Source organism: Carassius gibelio, chromosome B12 (genome assembly GCF_023724105.1).
Source record: "Carassius gibelio isolate Cgi1373 ecotype wild population from Czech Republic chromosome B12, carGib1.2-hapl.c, whole genome shotgun sequence".
NCBI classification, from domain to species: Eukaryota; Metazoa; Chordata; class Actinopteri; order Cypriniformes; family Cyprinidae; genus Carassius; species Carassius gibelio.
The window spans coordinates 13,906,260-13,922,057 of NC_068407.1; the positions used below are offsets into that span (position 1 = coordinate 13,906,260).

Genomic DNA, 15,798 nt, shown 5'->3' on the forward strand with positions numbered 1-15,798 from the left:
TAATGGAAAACACTGTTGGTCTACAATAAAGCACCATTGTGTTCAAACATTCATAGATATCTGAATGAGTATTTCATTCTAGAAAGGGAATAAATTCAGCAATGTCTGGATAATAATCAAAAGCTAAATATATTTATTGACAAAACTTGTAGATGCATACAAAAACTGAGCAGAAGCATCCTAACATACATTTGATTTGCTACGATAAGGATACAATATTTAGAAAGTTTTTAGACCAGTCATCATCAAAATTAAGGGTTTACACACGTAATCAGTCCATTGAATACCATGAGGATGGCTATGATATGCAGATGTCAGATGTTATGAGGAGAATACTATCCAAGCACACTGTCATTGAAGGCCAAACACACCACGGCCTTCTGATGGCCACTGTACTCCCGTTTGATCTCTCCAGTCTCCACACACCACAGACGTGCAAGGTTATCTGAGGAGGCTGAGAAAATACACCAAAATGAACACAAACTCAAAAAAAAATTTTAAGTCTGCAAACTCAGGACAACTGAGGGACTGATTCTCAACCATTACAAAAATGTCATCGAAGCTCCAAGAGGCAATACACGATATTAAGAAAATAAAGCAAAATTCTGAACAGGACAGTTTGATTTGTATAAAGTATTATGGAAGTATTATGGAACGTAAAAAAAAAAATATTACACATCTATAAAATTCAGACCCATTTTACATCTGTCTCTTACAACTATCTACTAAAAATGTCATTAATAATTTGATACAATGTACGTACAAACATATTTTTTTACATTGTACTTTTATTTGAATAATGCCTACAAGTTACTAAATCTGTAATATCTGTAGAAACTAGTGCTGTCAAATCGATTAATCACGTCCAAAATAAAAGTTTGTTTCCATAATATACAGTGTGTGCTGTTTATATTTCTATTTATATATAAATACTTCAAATATTTCACATTTTTAAATATTTATAGATTTTTTACATATTTATTTATACAGTATATTATTTATATTATAAATATATGTTAAATATATTTCTTGTCTATGTGTATGTATTTCTATACATAAATATATGCAGCACACCCATATACTATATTATGCAAACAAACTTTAATTTTGGATGTGGTAGGTTCAGGCCAGCATACTACCCAGTTATTGTTATTACTACAATGTGTAGTAGTATTTACTGTACATGCAGAACAGGACTGTAAAGGTTACATGTATCCTACCTCAATAGCAGCAAAAGTGTTTTGCAGTACAACATGAGCACAATAAGTACATTGTACCAAACAATAATTATTATTTTTCGATGCAAGTACAAAGTGATAGTTGGCCCATAAATTTTAATTCTGTCAACATTTACTCACTTTCCACTAGTTCCAAATCTGTATGAGTTTCTTTCCTCGTTTGAACATGAAAGAAGATCATTTGAAAATTACTGGTAAGCCACTGACTTCTATAGCATTTTGTTTTCATATTATGGAAGTCAATGGCTATTGAACAGAAGAAAGAAACTCATACAGAGTTATAACAACTTGAGGGTGAACAAATTATTACAGAAACTATGGTACCAATTTATTTTACAGTCCTGTTCCTCATGTACATACTATGTACTTATTATAGTAATTACAATAACTATGTAATAACTAGGTACTAACCCTGAACCTACCCCTAAACCTAACCTACCCCATGTAGTTACCTTGTATTACCAGAACTTTCTTAGATAAAGTGTAAGTACACTATAAGTACATGTAAGTACACGTACTGTAAAATAAAATGTAACCGAAACTATGCTATTGGAGACACCTCATATAATGTGGGCCCAAAGGTTCTGCAATGGTCATGTAAACTTATGATCTTCTCGTATTAGTAAAACATATGGACTGTGTATGTTATGCGTGTTCACCTGTAACTATGTATTGTGAATCTCCAGAGAAGGCACAATCCCACATCCAGCCTCGGGACGTCTCTCCTGGGTTGTTACTCTTTATACTCAACTCTGTCATCAGAGAGAAGTTGGAGGTTCTCCAGATTTTACAGGTCTGGTCAGCGGAGCATGTGGCCAACAATCTAACAAAGAGTTGAAAACACTGATGCACTGATTGGTCTAATAATCGTATAATCAAATCATAACTCCCTGTTCCTTAGTTTAGCTTTTTTTTGTAAGACACTTACGTGGAGTCTGGGCTGAATTTGCAGCGTAATGAGTAGCGTTTGTGAGCAGGGATCTTGGTCTTGGGTATGAGTTGTGTCACCTCATCGCCGATTCCTCCGGCCAAATTCCAAACATAACAGTTGCCCTACAATCAAAACCAAATAAACCAATCCTGATTCTGATACAGTATGAATATATGCAGTACATATTAGCTCAACCTCAGTAGTGTGAGATACTGAATAACACTTGATTGTTATTGGTTACTGACCGAGCTGTTGACTGCAGCCATATAACTGGCATCAGGATCGATATGGACTGAGTTGACGGACACATCTGGCTCAGGGATGAGCTGTTCATTGTGGTCTGTTTTTAAATCCCAAATATGGATAACGCCACTTTGGTCCCCAACAATTAATTCAGCCTAAAGCAAATGTATTCAGGAAGAAAATGTACTGTACTTTTGATTGGTGTTCTTGTGAGCAGTAGCAATAGTAGCAGATAATAAGATATTAAAAATAAAACAATATCCAACTGACCTGATTGGGATGAAGACACACACAATTAATAGGTGCATTGACTTGAAATATTCTTTGGCACTGTAGATTCCTTGACCTGAATGAAAAGAGTACTTTGAGAAACAGCCTTTATAGATCCAGCAGACAGCATTCGTTTGGCCCTACCTCAAGTCCCAGATGCGAGCCATGCAGTCTTCTCCACCCGTGTACATCCACCGCCCATCCTCGTGAAAGCCAACAGACGTGATGTTCTTGCTGACACCGTCGTAATTGATCACAGGGTTTGGATTATTTGAGTTTAAGTCATACATGCGTATGTGTTGATAACCTAAAACACAAGAAAAAGGTACAGTGTGGAAACTATTCAGGCAGAGATGAAAGAGAAATACTGTTTGCATAATTTAACAGCTTTATATATAAATTAGGAGGCACATGCTTAACTTACCAGTAGCAGCAATCATGCTCCTATCAGGTGTCACTTCAAGGGAATTCACCTGCTGGTGTTTGAGTTAAGGATCTTGGAGGTATTTTTGCACCTAAACCATAAATTTGCACCATAAACTCACTAACCCTACTGCACAGGATGTACCAGCAGTTCACACAGAGTCCTTATTATGGAAATAATATACTACAAAAAAATTATACTGTTTGCAATCAAATTAAAATGTAAAAAAAGGTAAATTAGGTACAATTAGTTAAACTTAAGTGTGGGTTTGACCCACTTAAGGGGGACTTGAGTGCATTTTTAAATCTAATTGTATAATTACTTGCATTGTCTTTTAAATATGCCCATTTATGGTAACCATTTATGGCAACAAAAATATATTTTCATGTAATTTCTATAAAAACAATGCATGTCAAGTATTTAAATATATCTGTAATTAAACATTTGTAGTGATGAAGTTGCATTATACTTAAAAATGTAGCTAAAATTATGATTACATGTGCTTTAGTATCTTAGTCATAACATCAAAATAAGTGCACTTCTTCAAAACATGACAAATGATTATTAAATGGTTACATGGTTTAAAAAGTACATGTTACCAAAACTTCTAATATGGCATTATTACAAAGTGCACTGTTTAAAGTGTTTTAATAAACATGACAATCATTAAGGACTTAAATTGCTTTTTATTAATGTAATGTTACATTATCTGCAAGTACATTTCGAAAAATACTTTTAAGATTTGTAATACATTACAAGTGTAGATTCAGTACAATTAGAGCACTTCTTTTTGATACGGGGTAAAGGTCTGTGTATCTTGCTCTGCGAAGGATACAGAGTCCTGGTGCTGGACGGTTCTCGTGCAGATGCCACTGTGAGCCTGCCAGAACCGGACGGTGTGATCATATCCAGCGGTGGCGAGTATCACTGGATCACTGCCCACGGTGCCTTGATTCACATTCATGACCTAAAGACAGCTTCACAGGAGGATTTCCAGACTCGTTTTAGCCGAGGCAGTCTTTGTGAATGTACCTTAAAGCGTGTTTATGTTCGTGTTTCTGTAAATCATTTATGTTGGCAATAAGATAATAAACCTAATAGCATGGCACTAATGTGTTTACCGTGCTAAAATGCTTTTCTAAATATAAAACTGTACAAGCTTGATACAAATAATACAACTTAAATTAATGTTCTTACCTGATGATTAAGATTACACTAGAAATCCGATCAGATACATGTAAAATATGACAGCGCTAACGAATTTAACATTATTTATTTAGAGATGTCAAACCTAAACAGTGTTTCTTCCAAAACCGTCCGCACACAAACAATTAGTGAAAAAAAAGGTTCCGAGGCAGCAGCACAGTGTTCAATATTTAACGTATTTATTTGTTAAAACAGTTAAGAAAAATCAGTTTGATGCAAAAATATTTGGATACAATTATGGAAATAAATTCTTTACAGAGATCAATTACAACACAATGAGATCAAATGGGGCATTGGAACAAATTTTCAAATATATATATATATTATTCACAATATATGGATTTGAAGCAAGGTGAACTTAAACACAAGAAGGCCTACATTCAATTTGTTTTCACATGAGGAACAATGCTGTTTTGGTTGCTGTGTTGCATCAAACCACAAAGGAGGCAAAGTTTTGCTTCACTTCAACGGGGTCAGCGAGTGCACATGACAAAATGCTTGCCCTCATTCCACTTCTGCTTCTAGTAGATGGAAAAACCTACAATTTAAAATGCAGAGTGAGTTACATGCTTAAATATTCAATTTTTAAAAATAAGAAAAAAACATGGATAACCTTTAGATAGATTTTGCATCTCTCCAGAAGAAACTGCCACTTCAGAGTCATCCTTTGAGACTCTGACAGACGCAAAAACTCTTCTGTCTGTCAACATAAATATTTGACGTTTACTCTTTGCAGAACATACAGACACCAGGACACACACAGACAGTCTTAAGTTAACTCACTTTACAGCCCAGGGTTTTCTCAGCCACTGTGCCTGCCAGGCTGCACGACTGCACAGTCCCAGTGTGATCACTGATGTCCACCAGCAGGTCATAGCCTTCAATGGCCTGGAGCTGTTGTCCTTGATTTGGACAGGCATCATTGGAACATGTCTGACTCTCCTCATTGATTCGAAATTTGCATTTGGCACTGGTGGAGAAGTTATTTGTTAAAACTCAGGCTTGTGAATAGTAGACCATTGCATCAAACTGTCAAAGCATTGCACACTTACCATCTCTTGCGTATGACCTTTGAGATGGAGGAATTTAGTTCCAGACTTGTGATGAATCCAAATATTATGCAGTGAAGGACCTCAGCATGTTCTTGACTTCTGGCTTTAAGCTTTTCCACAGTCAGAACATCACTAATGGAATCCACTGAGAAATAAATGGAAGGTTACAGTTTTAGTGGTTACACTTTACATTAAGATTTAATTTTTAACATTAGTTAACTACATTAGATAATAAGAAAAATATAATTTTTTTACCTTAATGTTAATTTCAGCATTAATTGATGCATTAATAAAATCAGAAGTAGTGTTATTTAACAGACCTAAGCTAATATGAACTAACAATAAAGAATTGTGTTTTTGTTGACTAATGTTAACAAAGTTTATCAAATACTGTAAAAAATTGCTTACTGTTAGTCAATGTTAGTTTAGGAATAGTTCACCCCGAAATGAAAAATTTTTCACCTTCAGAACATCCAAAAAGTATGAGTTTCTTTCTTTTTTACATTTGGAGAAATGTAAACTTTAAACCATCACCTCTTGCCACAAAATGAGTCCATAAGAATCCATACTAATGATACCTCCAGTGAAAATTCCTCTCATATCAAAATCCACCAACATATTTGTTCAGAACAGTTTTCACATGTAAACAGTATTTAATCTGTGCACATTTCTCTTCTGATTCAGACAAGAAGTCTTTTTCACTAGAGAAAGCAGTTTTATGGATAGAGGACTCGTATCTTAACCACAAGCAATGGTTTCCGATTCAAAATGATAGATATGTTTCTTAAAAAACCAAGCGGCATCCTCCCGCTCTCTCTCGTGAAGCCCATAAGGAAGTGACTTAAACTGTAATTCGTCAACTGGACGCTTGAGGCTGGCTGCAAAAGGGAGTCAATCCCATAGACTCCCCATGTTAAAATGTCTAACTTAACAGCAGAAAAAAAAACGTTTACAGCCTGGTTCCAAAAATAATATTTGCTTCAAAAACGCTCTTCGGAAACCTATGGGTGACATCACGGACACTACGTCCATGTTTTTATACAGTCTATGTAAAACACAAAGATTATTGTGATGTTTTTATGGCTCTCATTCTCTCATTCTGATGGCACCTTTCACTGCAGAGGATCAATTTTGTGAGCAAGTAATGTAAGGCTATATTATGCCAAATCTGCTCAGACAAAGAAAATAACTCGTCAACAGTACTTCTTGGACGGGCTGAGGCTTAGTATATTTTTATTTTTGGATGAACTACTACTTTAATGCATTAACTAATGTTAATATTGGGACCTTATTGTAAAATGTTTCTGTATGAACTGCACTATATGTACTGCATTGTTAATGCAGAGGTTCAGATACATCCTGTCACTTACATTGCACATCGTCACCTGAGAGGATGTCTTGGTCATCCAGTCCTCCAGCTTCTAGCAGTTCCCTGATACATGTGTACAGCTGGTTGGCTTCTGCTGTATCTAAAATGTAATTGAAAACAATTTAAGGATTTTAATGATAGCTGTTTAAATAGAACAATAATAAAAAATATTATAACTGTAAGTATTTAAACAGATTCTTTTATCTAGCAAATCACATTGGTACCAGGGTTCAGGGTAATGATTGTCTTTGAGGTGGCTGTTGCTGTCATACAGCTGCGAAAGCTGTCAAAAGTGATGCGGGCATCTGCAATAAACAGCACTGAGAAAAAAATAGATCAAATGCATTTCAATCCGCACATCTTAGAAATTGCCAATATACAGACAAATAAACATTATTATACCTGTTTCTCTTTGTGTCAGTGTTTGTACCAGCCTAATAGTCTCTTTATCCCAGCTGGATGAAAAAAAATAATGAAATCACTCAATTTAGTGTTTGCGGTGGATATTTGTTGTTTGTTGATTTATTTCATTTTTTGAATCATACTGAATTTAACTGTACTCACCACACAAAAGGGAATGATTTCCCAGTGTCATCAAAGAGCTTTATTTCTAGCCTCTGTCCTTTGCGTCCATCAGATTTGGTAAAGAATTTCTCCTCTCCAATCTAAATGATATAATCTCAATCATTGAAAAGGATAAAAACACATTTGTACTTTTGCCCCGCACCCACCAATGCCAAGTTGTGTGAATTTCCATGACAGTGAGGAGGGCTAGCAGTATATTGTTGGAATCTAACCGACTGCACTGCTGCTAGAATGTTAATGATGTGTCCATTCAGACTCTCTCCATTTGCAGTAATGTCTCCCAATGAATAGAAGTCCCTTGAGTCTTTAATTGGCATGTGGAATAGTGGCAGAATCCTGGCCTCTGTTTCTAAATCTGAGCATATCCTAATGTTTGAGTGAGTCTCTGTTACCAACAGCCTGTAGGTACTGAAATAAAATATGTATCACTTACAAACTTGCAGTATGATGACAGAGTAATGTTTCTTAGCTGGATGTGATTTAATTTGTTTTTAAATATTTTTTTTTTTTACCTGGGTGTTGAAGGGCAAAATCTTTCTTCTTTCTCATAGTCTTTGGTCACTACGAGGGGATTTTCAATTACAACTGAAACAGAAGATGTTTTTTTTTTTTTTTTTTTTGGCTTTTAGTGTCAATTCAGTGCATTAGAAGTTAATATTAAAAGTGTGTTTGTTAAAACTAATTGTTAAATCTAAATGACATTAATTAGATTCCTAATGACTAAATTAAATCTCACCACAATCCCCAATCTGAAAGCGACTGCTCAGTCCTTGGACATATTCCTCATTTCCCCATGCAGACACATTGATAAAATGTTCTGGGGAATCTTTGATGGTAAAGCTGAAAGTAAACCTTTCAGAGCCAGCATCTGAAATAAACATAAAAGACTGACTATTATAAGCTATATAAAGAAAGAAAGAAAGAAAGAAAGAAAGAAAGAAAGAAAGAAAGAAAGAAAGAAAGAAAGAAAGAAAGAAAGAAAGAAAGAAATTGAATGGAAATAGAATGCATGAACATCTATGTAATGGTAACCAACTTTTCCGGTCTGGAAATCCTCTTGAATCAGTTTTCCCAATTATAACTCCGACCACCTTCTGGAAAATGAAAAGGCCTTATTTTTTGATGTAAAATATATTGCTTGCAGGCATTCTATTACAAGGCCAGTTTTGTTAAGAGCAATTTATCTATCTTATAAACTAAGCTAAATATATAAACCATATTTTGAACAATTCTCCTACTGCTAATTATTTATTCAAATCAAGACATCAGCATAACCAGGTCCTCAAAACTAACGTTACGTCTTCTGACATTTGCCTCAGGTTCTCACCGAGTGTGTGATGTTTATGTTTAGGTCACTTATTGGAACGTAGTTTCCGATTGAACCGTACATCATTTTCATACCTGAAACGACAGTATCACAACGGAAAAACGATGTGGCGTGTGATTCTGACTACAAAATAATTCCAATTTTATGAAGCGCAAGACCAGCAAAGGAGAGTCATTAAAAAAAGCTAGTAACATTAATTTCAACCTGAAGAACTAACGCTGAGGTAAAACAGATTCGTTGCTAATTGTTGCTTTTTCTGTACCCTACACTATATTACTCATTATAAATTAATTAAGCAATGTGTTATTGTTCGTTAAGCTTAACCGCCACTATAATCACCTTGGGAAGTCTTGTTTTCTTCTTTCAGTCGAAAGCAGCAGATGAAGCAATTCGCGGGTCTGGAGCTTTGAAATGTGACCGTTACTACTAACGTTACAACCAAAGTTGGGTCCTCCCATTTATTTTATTTTATTTTATTAAATAAATGACATATCATGGTCTTCGATAAAATAAAATAAAAAAATATTTTCCCCCTAAAAGTACCATAGTTTATGTAAAATGTTTATTTTTATGTTATATATTCAATATTTATTTTACTTCAATAAATAAAGAAAAAAAGACAATACAAAAATACACGTACATACAAACTTACAAGGAAAAGACAAAGTAGGAGACAGAGTAATCATTTATATATAAAAAATAATAATAATAATTATACACACACACACACAAACACACTTATATTGAGTTATTTGAAATTTATATAAATTTCAATAACTAAAACAAAAAAAAATAGTAAAATGGTGCCAAAAAATAAGAATAAAAAAGTTAAGTAGTATATTCCAGACATTCAGAATTATCAGCAAATCTTTCAGTAAGACTTTAATCTCACTTTGAAGTGTGTAAGCACTGAATAAGCCTATAGCACAGTGGGTTTTAATTTTGTTGAATAAAAACAGTCATTCACACATACAAAACCAAAGAATTGAATGAGCCAATGACTTAGCACTTTGTGTGTATGTGTGTGTGTGCCAAGCAGCCACTGCGTGTGCACCATAGACTGACACACACAAAAAAATGCTAAGTCATTGGAGTATTCAATTCTTTGGTTTTGTATGTGTGAATGACTTTTGTATTTTGTATGTGTTTTTATTCAACAAAATTAAAACCAACTGTGCTATTTAAAAATTAAAATAGAAATTTAAGGTTAAAATAAATAAATTAAAAATTAAAATAACAATAAAAGGAAACAAACAAAATTTATTTGATTCATACTTTAATAGTGGAAACAAAACAAAGAGACATGAATTAATAACATGCTATTTTAATGTTAAAATTATTTATTTGTTCATAATAATAATCATCATTGTGACAGTGAACTTATTCTGGAATATTGCTAATTTAAAATGATAATTGTGAACCTTCACTAATTTCCTGAAGAAAGTTACAGCACAGTAACTTTCTTTAGGAAATTAGTGAAGGTTCACAATTATCATTTTAAATTAGCAATATTCCAGACTGGTTTTATCAACTAATTTCATTCATTCATCTTGCACATGTTCATATCAGCTTATGCAGACTAGTAGAGCCCAAACGATACGTTTTTTTGGGGGCCCAATCGATGCAGATATTTATATTAGGGAGTAAAACAAGACCGATACCGATATATTGGATGATATTCTAGACTATATTATAGTACAGTATAGTCAAATGTTTCGACACACTTCCCATTAGTGTATCCAAACTTTTGACTTGATACTGTATATAGAATACAGTATATAGCCTACATAAACACATACACCCATTTTTGCAATGATAACTCAAATGTAGTGATCAAACACTTATAATCATGTGACATGGTAGGGTATTTAGCAATTTAACAATAAACTTTATTATTCAAAATGAGTCTGACATCAGTGCACTCAACAGTAAACTTCACTTATTTTAAATAACACAAATAGAACAAACTATAAATAACTTGGAATTAAGAAATTAAAGAAGGTAACTGTGTTGGGCAGTGGTTCTCAAACCTGTCCTGGAGTACCCCCAGCCCTGTACATTTTGAATGTCTCCCTCATCTATCACAGCTGATTAAGTATTTGGTATTTGGACCTGAAGTGGGTGCGTCAGATATAGAGAGACATTGGTTACTGTGGCAAGCAAGCTACTGCCTAACCAACAGGTGCAGGTTTATGCAGGAAGCACAGCTTTTCCAAATGTAAACATCTAAAATAAATAAATAATAACTATTTTTTTTCCACAAACTCTGTGTTGTGTATTTTCTGGAAATCAAATGAGCATGCAGAACATTAGTATTAAAATCTTTGTGTTTTGTTTTGCAATTTAATAGCCTATTCACAGACACTGTCTATATGAGTGTGTGGTGTGTGTGTGTGTATGGACCGGTTTTTATTTATTCATCAAAAATAAGACAAATTCCATGAAATTCCATGTTATACAGTAAATTCCATTTAATGGAAATCATAGGGCCTTACTATGTAGCAAACGAATATGATAAGCTCATTGTGAGAGTAAAAGACGGGGACATTTTTGTTATTTACTTAGCATCGAGTCTCTCAAACTAGGTGACAATGTAGCATTAAAGGAACACTCCACTATTTTTGAAAACAGGCTAATTTTCCAACTCCGCTAGAGTTCAACAGTTGAGTTTTACCGTTTTCGAATCCATTCAGCCGATCTCCGGGTCTGACGGTAGCATATTTAGCTTAGTCTGGCATAGATCATTTAATCAGATTAGACCGTTAGCATGCTCAAAAATGACCAAAGAGTTTCAATATTTTTCGAATTTAAAATTTAGCAATATTCCAGAAAAAAAAGTGCGCTCTGCTGGACAAATTTTTAATCTGCATTTAATCTGCGTTATATGTTCTGTAAAAAAAAAAAAAAGGTAAAGATATATTGGTCAGGCTCTACAGACTAGTATAAAAATAAAGCAACTTCTTTAGTCTCTGTGGCTCCCAGGAATGTCATAATATATCTGTGAACAGGATCTCCATTTGGGGCTTTTCCTTGTCCACTTCATGAGCTGAACATCCCGTTACCAGTGTGCGTGCAACAGCAGCCTCATCACCTCGCTTATTGTTTATCAACCTTATCTGATTGGAAAAAAGTTGGGAGTATGAATTAAAATGGTTACTTATTTATGTAAATACAAATAAAGCTATTTGATACTGTTAAAATGATACAGAAAACTACGTGTGGTGACTTACCTTTTGGGACAAACTTAAGCGAGTGACTGAATATTCAAAAACGTGATGAGCCCTCCTCCGGTCCATCATTCAGAAACTCATGGCCTAGTCCATTTCCACACTTGCCACACAGAACCTGCATATATAAATGGATACGTATAAACAAACAGGAACATATTTGTGGTGTCTGTAAATATGAACTAATTAAAAAACATCTGATTCTGACCTTGTAGGCTGTTAATGTCTCCATGTGTTTTGATACACTGTCCTCTCGGAGGGTTTCAGTGAAGGCAGGCCAGGGGGAGGAATGCTCATATTTGGATCTGCTAGAAAAGAGTGGATGCCCACACTGGGAGCAAACATATATACCTGCAGAGAAAAACTGAATCAGGTAAATGTCCTTTTCGACAAGTTTGTAAAACAGACACATTGTTTTCTTAGCTATAGTAATATTTAAGCAGTGTTGGGGCCTGTACCATGATGGTAGCTGAACAAATTCAGAGTTACAGGATTAGTTTTGAGTTGACAAAACCAAACCTCTCCAATCCGGCTTTGTTGGTACCATGATGCTGTTCATCAACTTTCTTTGTCAATTCAGGCTTTGATCCTGAGTTTGTGGAGCGCATGCACATGAATGTGTGACATCACTGGTGAACAGCCAATCAGGAGCCTTGCAACACAAAGCATGTTTAATTTACTTCTCGCGAGATTCAAAACTAAAGGTTAAAGGTTTTGCTAAAGATTAAGAGATTGAAAATTATGCGAAATTTAAATGTCATATGAAAAATGAAGGAGGACTAATAAAATAAATGATCTTGTGTAGTCACAAGTGGAAATTGTTAACATAGTTTATACATTTGAAAATATATAGTGATAGAGACTTGAACATGTAAGTTCAGATTTGTAATTTTTAAAATAGTGCAATCTTTTGATACTACAGCTTATTTATATTACATGATCTGTATACATTAATATTTATTTAAAATAATTTATAATAACTGTTAAACTAAAATTGCTTGTGTGTAAGAGATAAATAATAATATCAATCACAATAATTATATAAATCATAAAATGACTCAGTTATTATCATTAAAGCCAGACTTCTATTTTTTGTTTTTTTTTTAAGCATAAGTGACCTTTAATTTGGAGCAAGATAAACTGGAGTGACAGTGTCAGACATGTGTCACTTCTCTCACATCTGATTGGTCCACCTTCAGTTTGAAATCTCTAATCAAGAACATAACCTGCCCCGGAGCAGGTTAGCCGTGCAGCGTAAGATACCATGGCAACGAACACCGATTAAAGCCGAGCTACTTTCATAGTACCTAAAATCCAGAGTTGGCGGAAACTAAGATGAAACATAGCTGGCTAGCCACCTAATCCAGCTTCATGGTACAGGCCCTTGGTTAGCGAATTTCGGTACACCTGTTCAGCCAAGTTTTATAAAGTTACATCATAATCTTCCTTCAAGGGAGCAGGCTGTGGAGAGTAAATAATGAAAAACATTACTTACCGGGTTTAAAATTATCTTTATAATACTCCTTCCCGAAAAAAGAACAAAATGACATCGTTTCAGTAGATAGCACAGACAGTGTATGAGCAGATCAAGTGCGAGGACAAGCTGAGAAACGAAATGTTCCGGTCACGTGACCCTTACACAACAGTTGACCTTTCTCTGAACGACCGCTAGGTGTCAGTGCAGATCAACCGAACACTCCTGTCAACGTGGACAACGCTTCATATCTGAATGAATGAAGGTCAATCATGTGTGTATCAGTTATTACACATCAGGCTTTTGAGGAAAACATTTATTTGTACATTTATCACTTATCACTGTATATCATTGCATTAGGAAAGATGCAGTGCATTGCATTGCATAAAGAAGGTTCCCCCCACAATAAAACCACAGAACTTTTATTATTTTAAATAATTAATTAATATTTCTAAACAATATTTCTAATAATAATCTTAATAAGACATATAGGCCCGTATTAGGAGATATAGGTAGAGTGACAACAGATATTTATATGTATTTATGTATGTATGTTAAGATCTCAGTGATTTACAGCTATCAGAATTCTGTTTTTTTCCTCCTCCTCGAGTATGAGGTCTTTTTCTTACTATATCAGTTTATGCCATAAAACCCTGATGTATCACATACAAATATAAAACATAAAACAAAAAAATATTTTCACGTTTTTATCTAAAGATTCAGTCTAAGATTCTAAACTGTAATAAACATTTATTTGGACTACTATTATTCAATATGCCAGGCTTTACATGGCTAATATGCATTTACGGCTCGCTGAAAGATCATAGTAGCCATGAGAATATAAGAATCACAGTTCACTGAAGTATTACTGGAAATGCAAGTTTGAGCAACACTGTAAGTGCTACAAACCTTGAAGAACATTTATTTTTTATTTCATAGATATGTAAAGGTGGGCGAAGAAAAAAAAAAAACAATACAGCCACATTTAGTTTTAAAGACCTTTTCTGCTCAGATGTTTAATAGGTTATGCTCACTCATATTTACAATAGTGTTTAAGTAACTCAGGAAGTTCCAACCAGTCCAAAGCCATTCTGTGAATGATGTGTTTCTGGATTGTCTTTCGGCAGAGTGTCTGCAGTGAGGCAACTAAAACAGAGGAGCAAAAGAGAGGGATCATTACAGTCTGTCTTACAATGTGGGTCATATAATCATATCAAAGCATATTAGCAAGCTATAAACTGAAACTTACATCCATATTCCACCTGGACAATCCGAACACATTTAGTAGCTGCAAATACATCCACAACAGCATACAGCGGCTTGTTGGTGGGGATGCTCTTTGCAGAGGCTCCCATGTCTTCACCATTGACAATAATGTGCATGTCGGCACACCCTTGTCCCTTAGGTACATAGACAACCCCTATCCGACTGCGACGGGCCGTGGGGGGTAGAGCGTTGGTTTTATACAGATCATCCAGGATGTGACTGAATCTCCCCGGTCGACTGCGTCCCACCAACTTGTCTCTGGGTATGCCTATGTTTTCTATATACAGGTGAGTGTCTGTGAAAAATGTTTTAGGCTTGTTTTCTGCCTCATCACCAACATTTGGCTGTTCACCACCTTCTCCTTCTTCTTCAATGACTTTATTATGATTTCTTGTTATTGCAAATACCCAGCTGTCTCCCATATCCACTAGATCAGGCAGAGAGTATTCTGGCACAGTTTCCAGTGTCCGAGGGTCGTGGGCAGTAAGTCCGATCCTTAAATGACCACACCAACCCAGTTCTTTCTCTTCTATCTCCACTAGGAAGATCTCTCCAGGGCTTAAAGGGCCTTTACTGAAGCAGACACCATTTGCAAAACTTTCTACTCGGGTGGCTTGAGTCCGCGAGGGGTCCAGTCTCACATTTGTCCCGTGAACTGAATGGAATTCCATAAACTGACCCAAAACTGCTGCCATTTTGACAGTTTTCTACAAGTTAAATCAAATAAGAGACATAACTTTGTAATAACTCAAGCTTAAAAGTTTTTTTTGTTTTTTTTTTAAGCCTGTAAAACACAAATGGACAAAGAATAAAAGCTAAAAACTCACTTATTCAAGCAGAATATTTTCCTCAGTGTTTATTGTCCTTTTCTCTGGGGATAGTTCTTGTTAAAAGCATGATCTTTTTAAACGATACCTCCACCACGGTTCACTTGTGGCTTAGGAATTTTTAGCCCTGAAGGGCTGACTATTTTTGACCTCCTGCATGTGTCGGTTGTGGTTTTAAATAGCTGACAGATATGGTGAGTGAAGACTAATGACTGGGAGGAGTTATAGCATTCAGATCAGAACTGCTCATTGACAATTCACTATCCACTGTTTCTTGTAGATCATGGTGTTCATTAAAAATATAAATAAATACTGAATAGTACTCGTAAGGAAGTAGAGAGTGGGCTTGTGTTTTCTAT

General features: G+C 35.0%; 4 protein-coding genes across 5 annotated transcripts; all 4 read right to left on the reverse strand.

The window, feature by feature from the left end:
- Positions 1–110: 110 nt before the first annotated feature.
- mlst8 (MTOR associated protein, LST8 homolog (S. cerevisiae)) lies at positions 111–4,453 on the reverse strand. 2 transcript variants are annotated; one of them, XM_052571233.1, is made up of 9 exons: positions 4,304–4,453; positions 3,942–4,083; positions 3,107–3,158; positions 2,827–2,989; positions 2,683–2,758; positions 2,415–2,567; positions 2,167–2,291; positions 1,898–2,061; positions 111–454 (listed from the first exon to the last, which is right to left on the reverse strand). In XM_052571233.1, the coding sequence occupies exons 2-9, from the start codon at positions 4,068–4,070 to the stop codon at positions 336–338; spliced, it is 981 nt and encodes a 326-aa protein (XP_052427193.1). In that variant the 5' UTR covers positions 4,071–4,083; positions 4,304–4,453; the 3' UTR covers positions 111–335. The 2 variants fall into 2 exon arrangements, with proteins under 2 accessions (XP_052427193.1, XP_052427194.1); XM_052571234.1 differs by having other exon boundaries at positions 3,942–4,164; positions 4,304–4,442.
- A 9-nt stretch (positions 4,454–4,462) lies between these two features.
- meiob (meiosis specific with OB-fold) lies at positions 4,463–9,078 on the reverse strand. The gene is made up of 13 exons (XM_052571231.1): positions 8,646–9,078; positions 8,355–8,412; positions 8,055–8,186; positions 7,831–7,903; positions 7,531–7,726; positions 7,298–7,398; positions 7,136–7,188; positions 6,958–7,053; positions 6,735–6,833; positions 5,365–5,509; positions 5,096–5,282; positions 4,926–5,012; positions 4,463–4,850 (listed from the first exon to the last, which is right to left on the reverse strand). Exons 1-13 carry the CDS (start codon positions 8,715–8,717, stop codon positions 4,743–4,745), a joined length of 1,407 nt encoding a protein of 468 aa, XP_052427191.1. The 5' UTR covers positions 8,718–9,078; the 3' UTR covers positions 4,463–4,742.
- Positions 9,079–11,091: 2,013 nt separating this feature from the next.
- Positions 11,092–13,520, reverse strand: msrb1b (methionine sulfoxide reductase B1b). The gene is made up of 4 exons (XM_052571592.1): positions 13,368–13,520; positions 12,081–12,223; positions 11,876–11,990; positions 11,092–11,761 (listed from the first exon to the last, which is right to left on the reverse strand). The coding sequence occupies exons 1-4, from the start codon at positions 13,420–13,422 to the stop codon at positions 11,742–11,744; spliced, it is 333 nt and encodes a 110-aa protein (XP_052427552.1). The 5' UTR covers positions 13,423–13,520; the 3' UTR covers positions 11,092–11,741.
- A 101-nt stretch (positions 13,521–13,621) lies between these two features.
- Positions 13,622–15,591, reverse strand: neurl2 (neuralized E3 ubiquitin protein ligase 2). Its single transcript, XM_052571593.1, has 3 exons — positions 15,440–15,591; positions 14,596–15,319; positions 13,622–14,492 (listed from the first exon to the last, which is right to left on the reverse strand). The coding sequence occupies exons 2-3, from the start codon at positions 15,305–15,307 to the stop codon at positions 14,377–14,379; spliced, it is 828 nt and encodes a 275-aa protein (XP_052427553.1). The 5' UTR covers positions 15,308–15,319; positions 15,440–15,591; the 3' UTR covers positions 13,622–14,376.
- Positions 15,592–15,798: the final 207 nt, after the last annotated feature.

Bases quoted from the DNA above. Each gene is read 5' to 3' on its own strand.
- mlst8 (XM_052571233.1), bottom strand. From the start codon at position 4,070: ATGAATGTGAATCAAGGCACCGTGGGCAGTGATCCAGTGATACTCGCC. The intron at 3,159-3,941 runs GTATCCTTCGCA...CTCAAACACCAG, and splicing joins CCGTCCAGCACCAGGACTCT to CAGGTGAATTCCCTTGAAGT. The intron at 2,568-2,682 runs GTCAGTTGGATA...CATTTGCTTTAG, and splicing joins TGTGTCTTCATCCCAATCAG to GCTGAATTAATTGTTGGGGA.
- meiob (XM_052571231.1), bottom strand. From the start codon at position 8,717: ATGAAAATGATGTACGGTTCAATCGGAAACTACGTTCCAATAAGTGAC. The intron at 6,834-6,957 runs GTACCAATGTGA...ATTACATTTTAG, and splicing joins AATCATTACCCTGAACCCTG to ATACAGCAGAAGCCAACCAG. The intron at 4,851-4,925 runs GTTATCCATGTT...TTTAAATTGTAG, and splicing joins GATGCAAAATCTATCTAAAG to GTTTTTCCATCTACTAGAAG.
- neurl2 (XM_052571593.1), bottom strand. From the start codon at position 15,307: ATGGCAGCAGTTTTGGGTCAGTTTATGGAATTCCATTCAGTTCACGGG. The intron at 14,493-14,595 runs GTAAGTTTCAGT...CCTCTGTTTTAG, and splicing joins TGTCCAGGTGGAATATGGAT to TTGCCTCACTGCAGACACTC.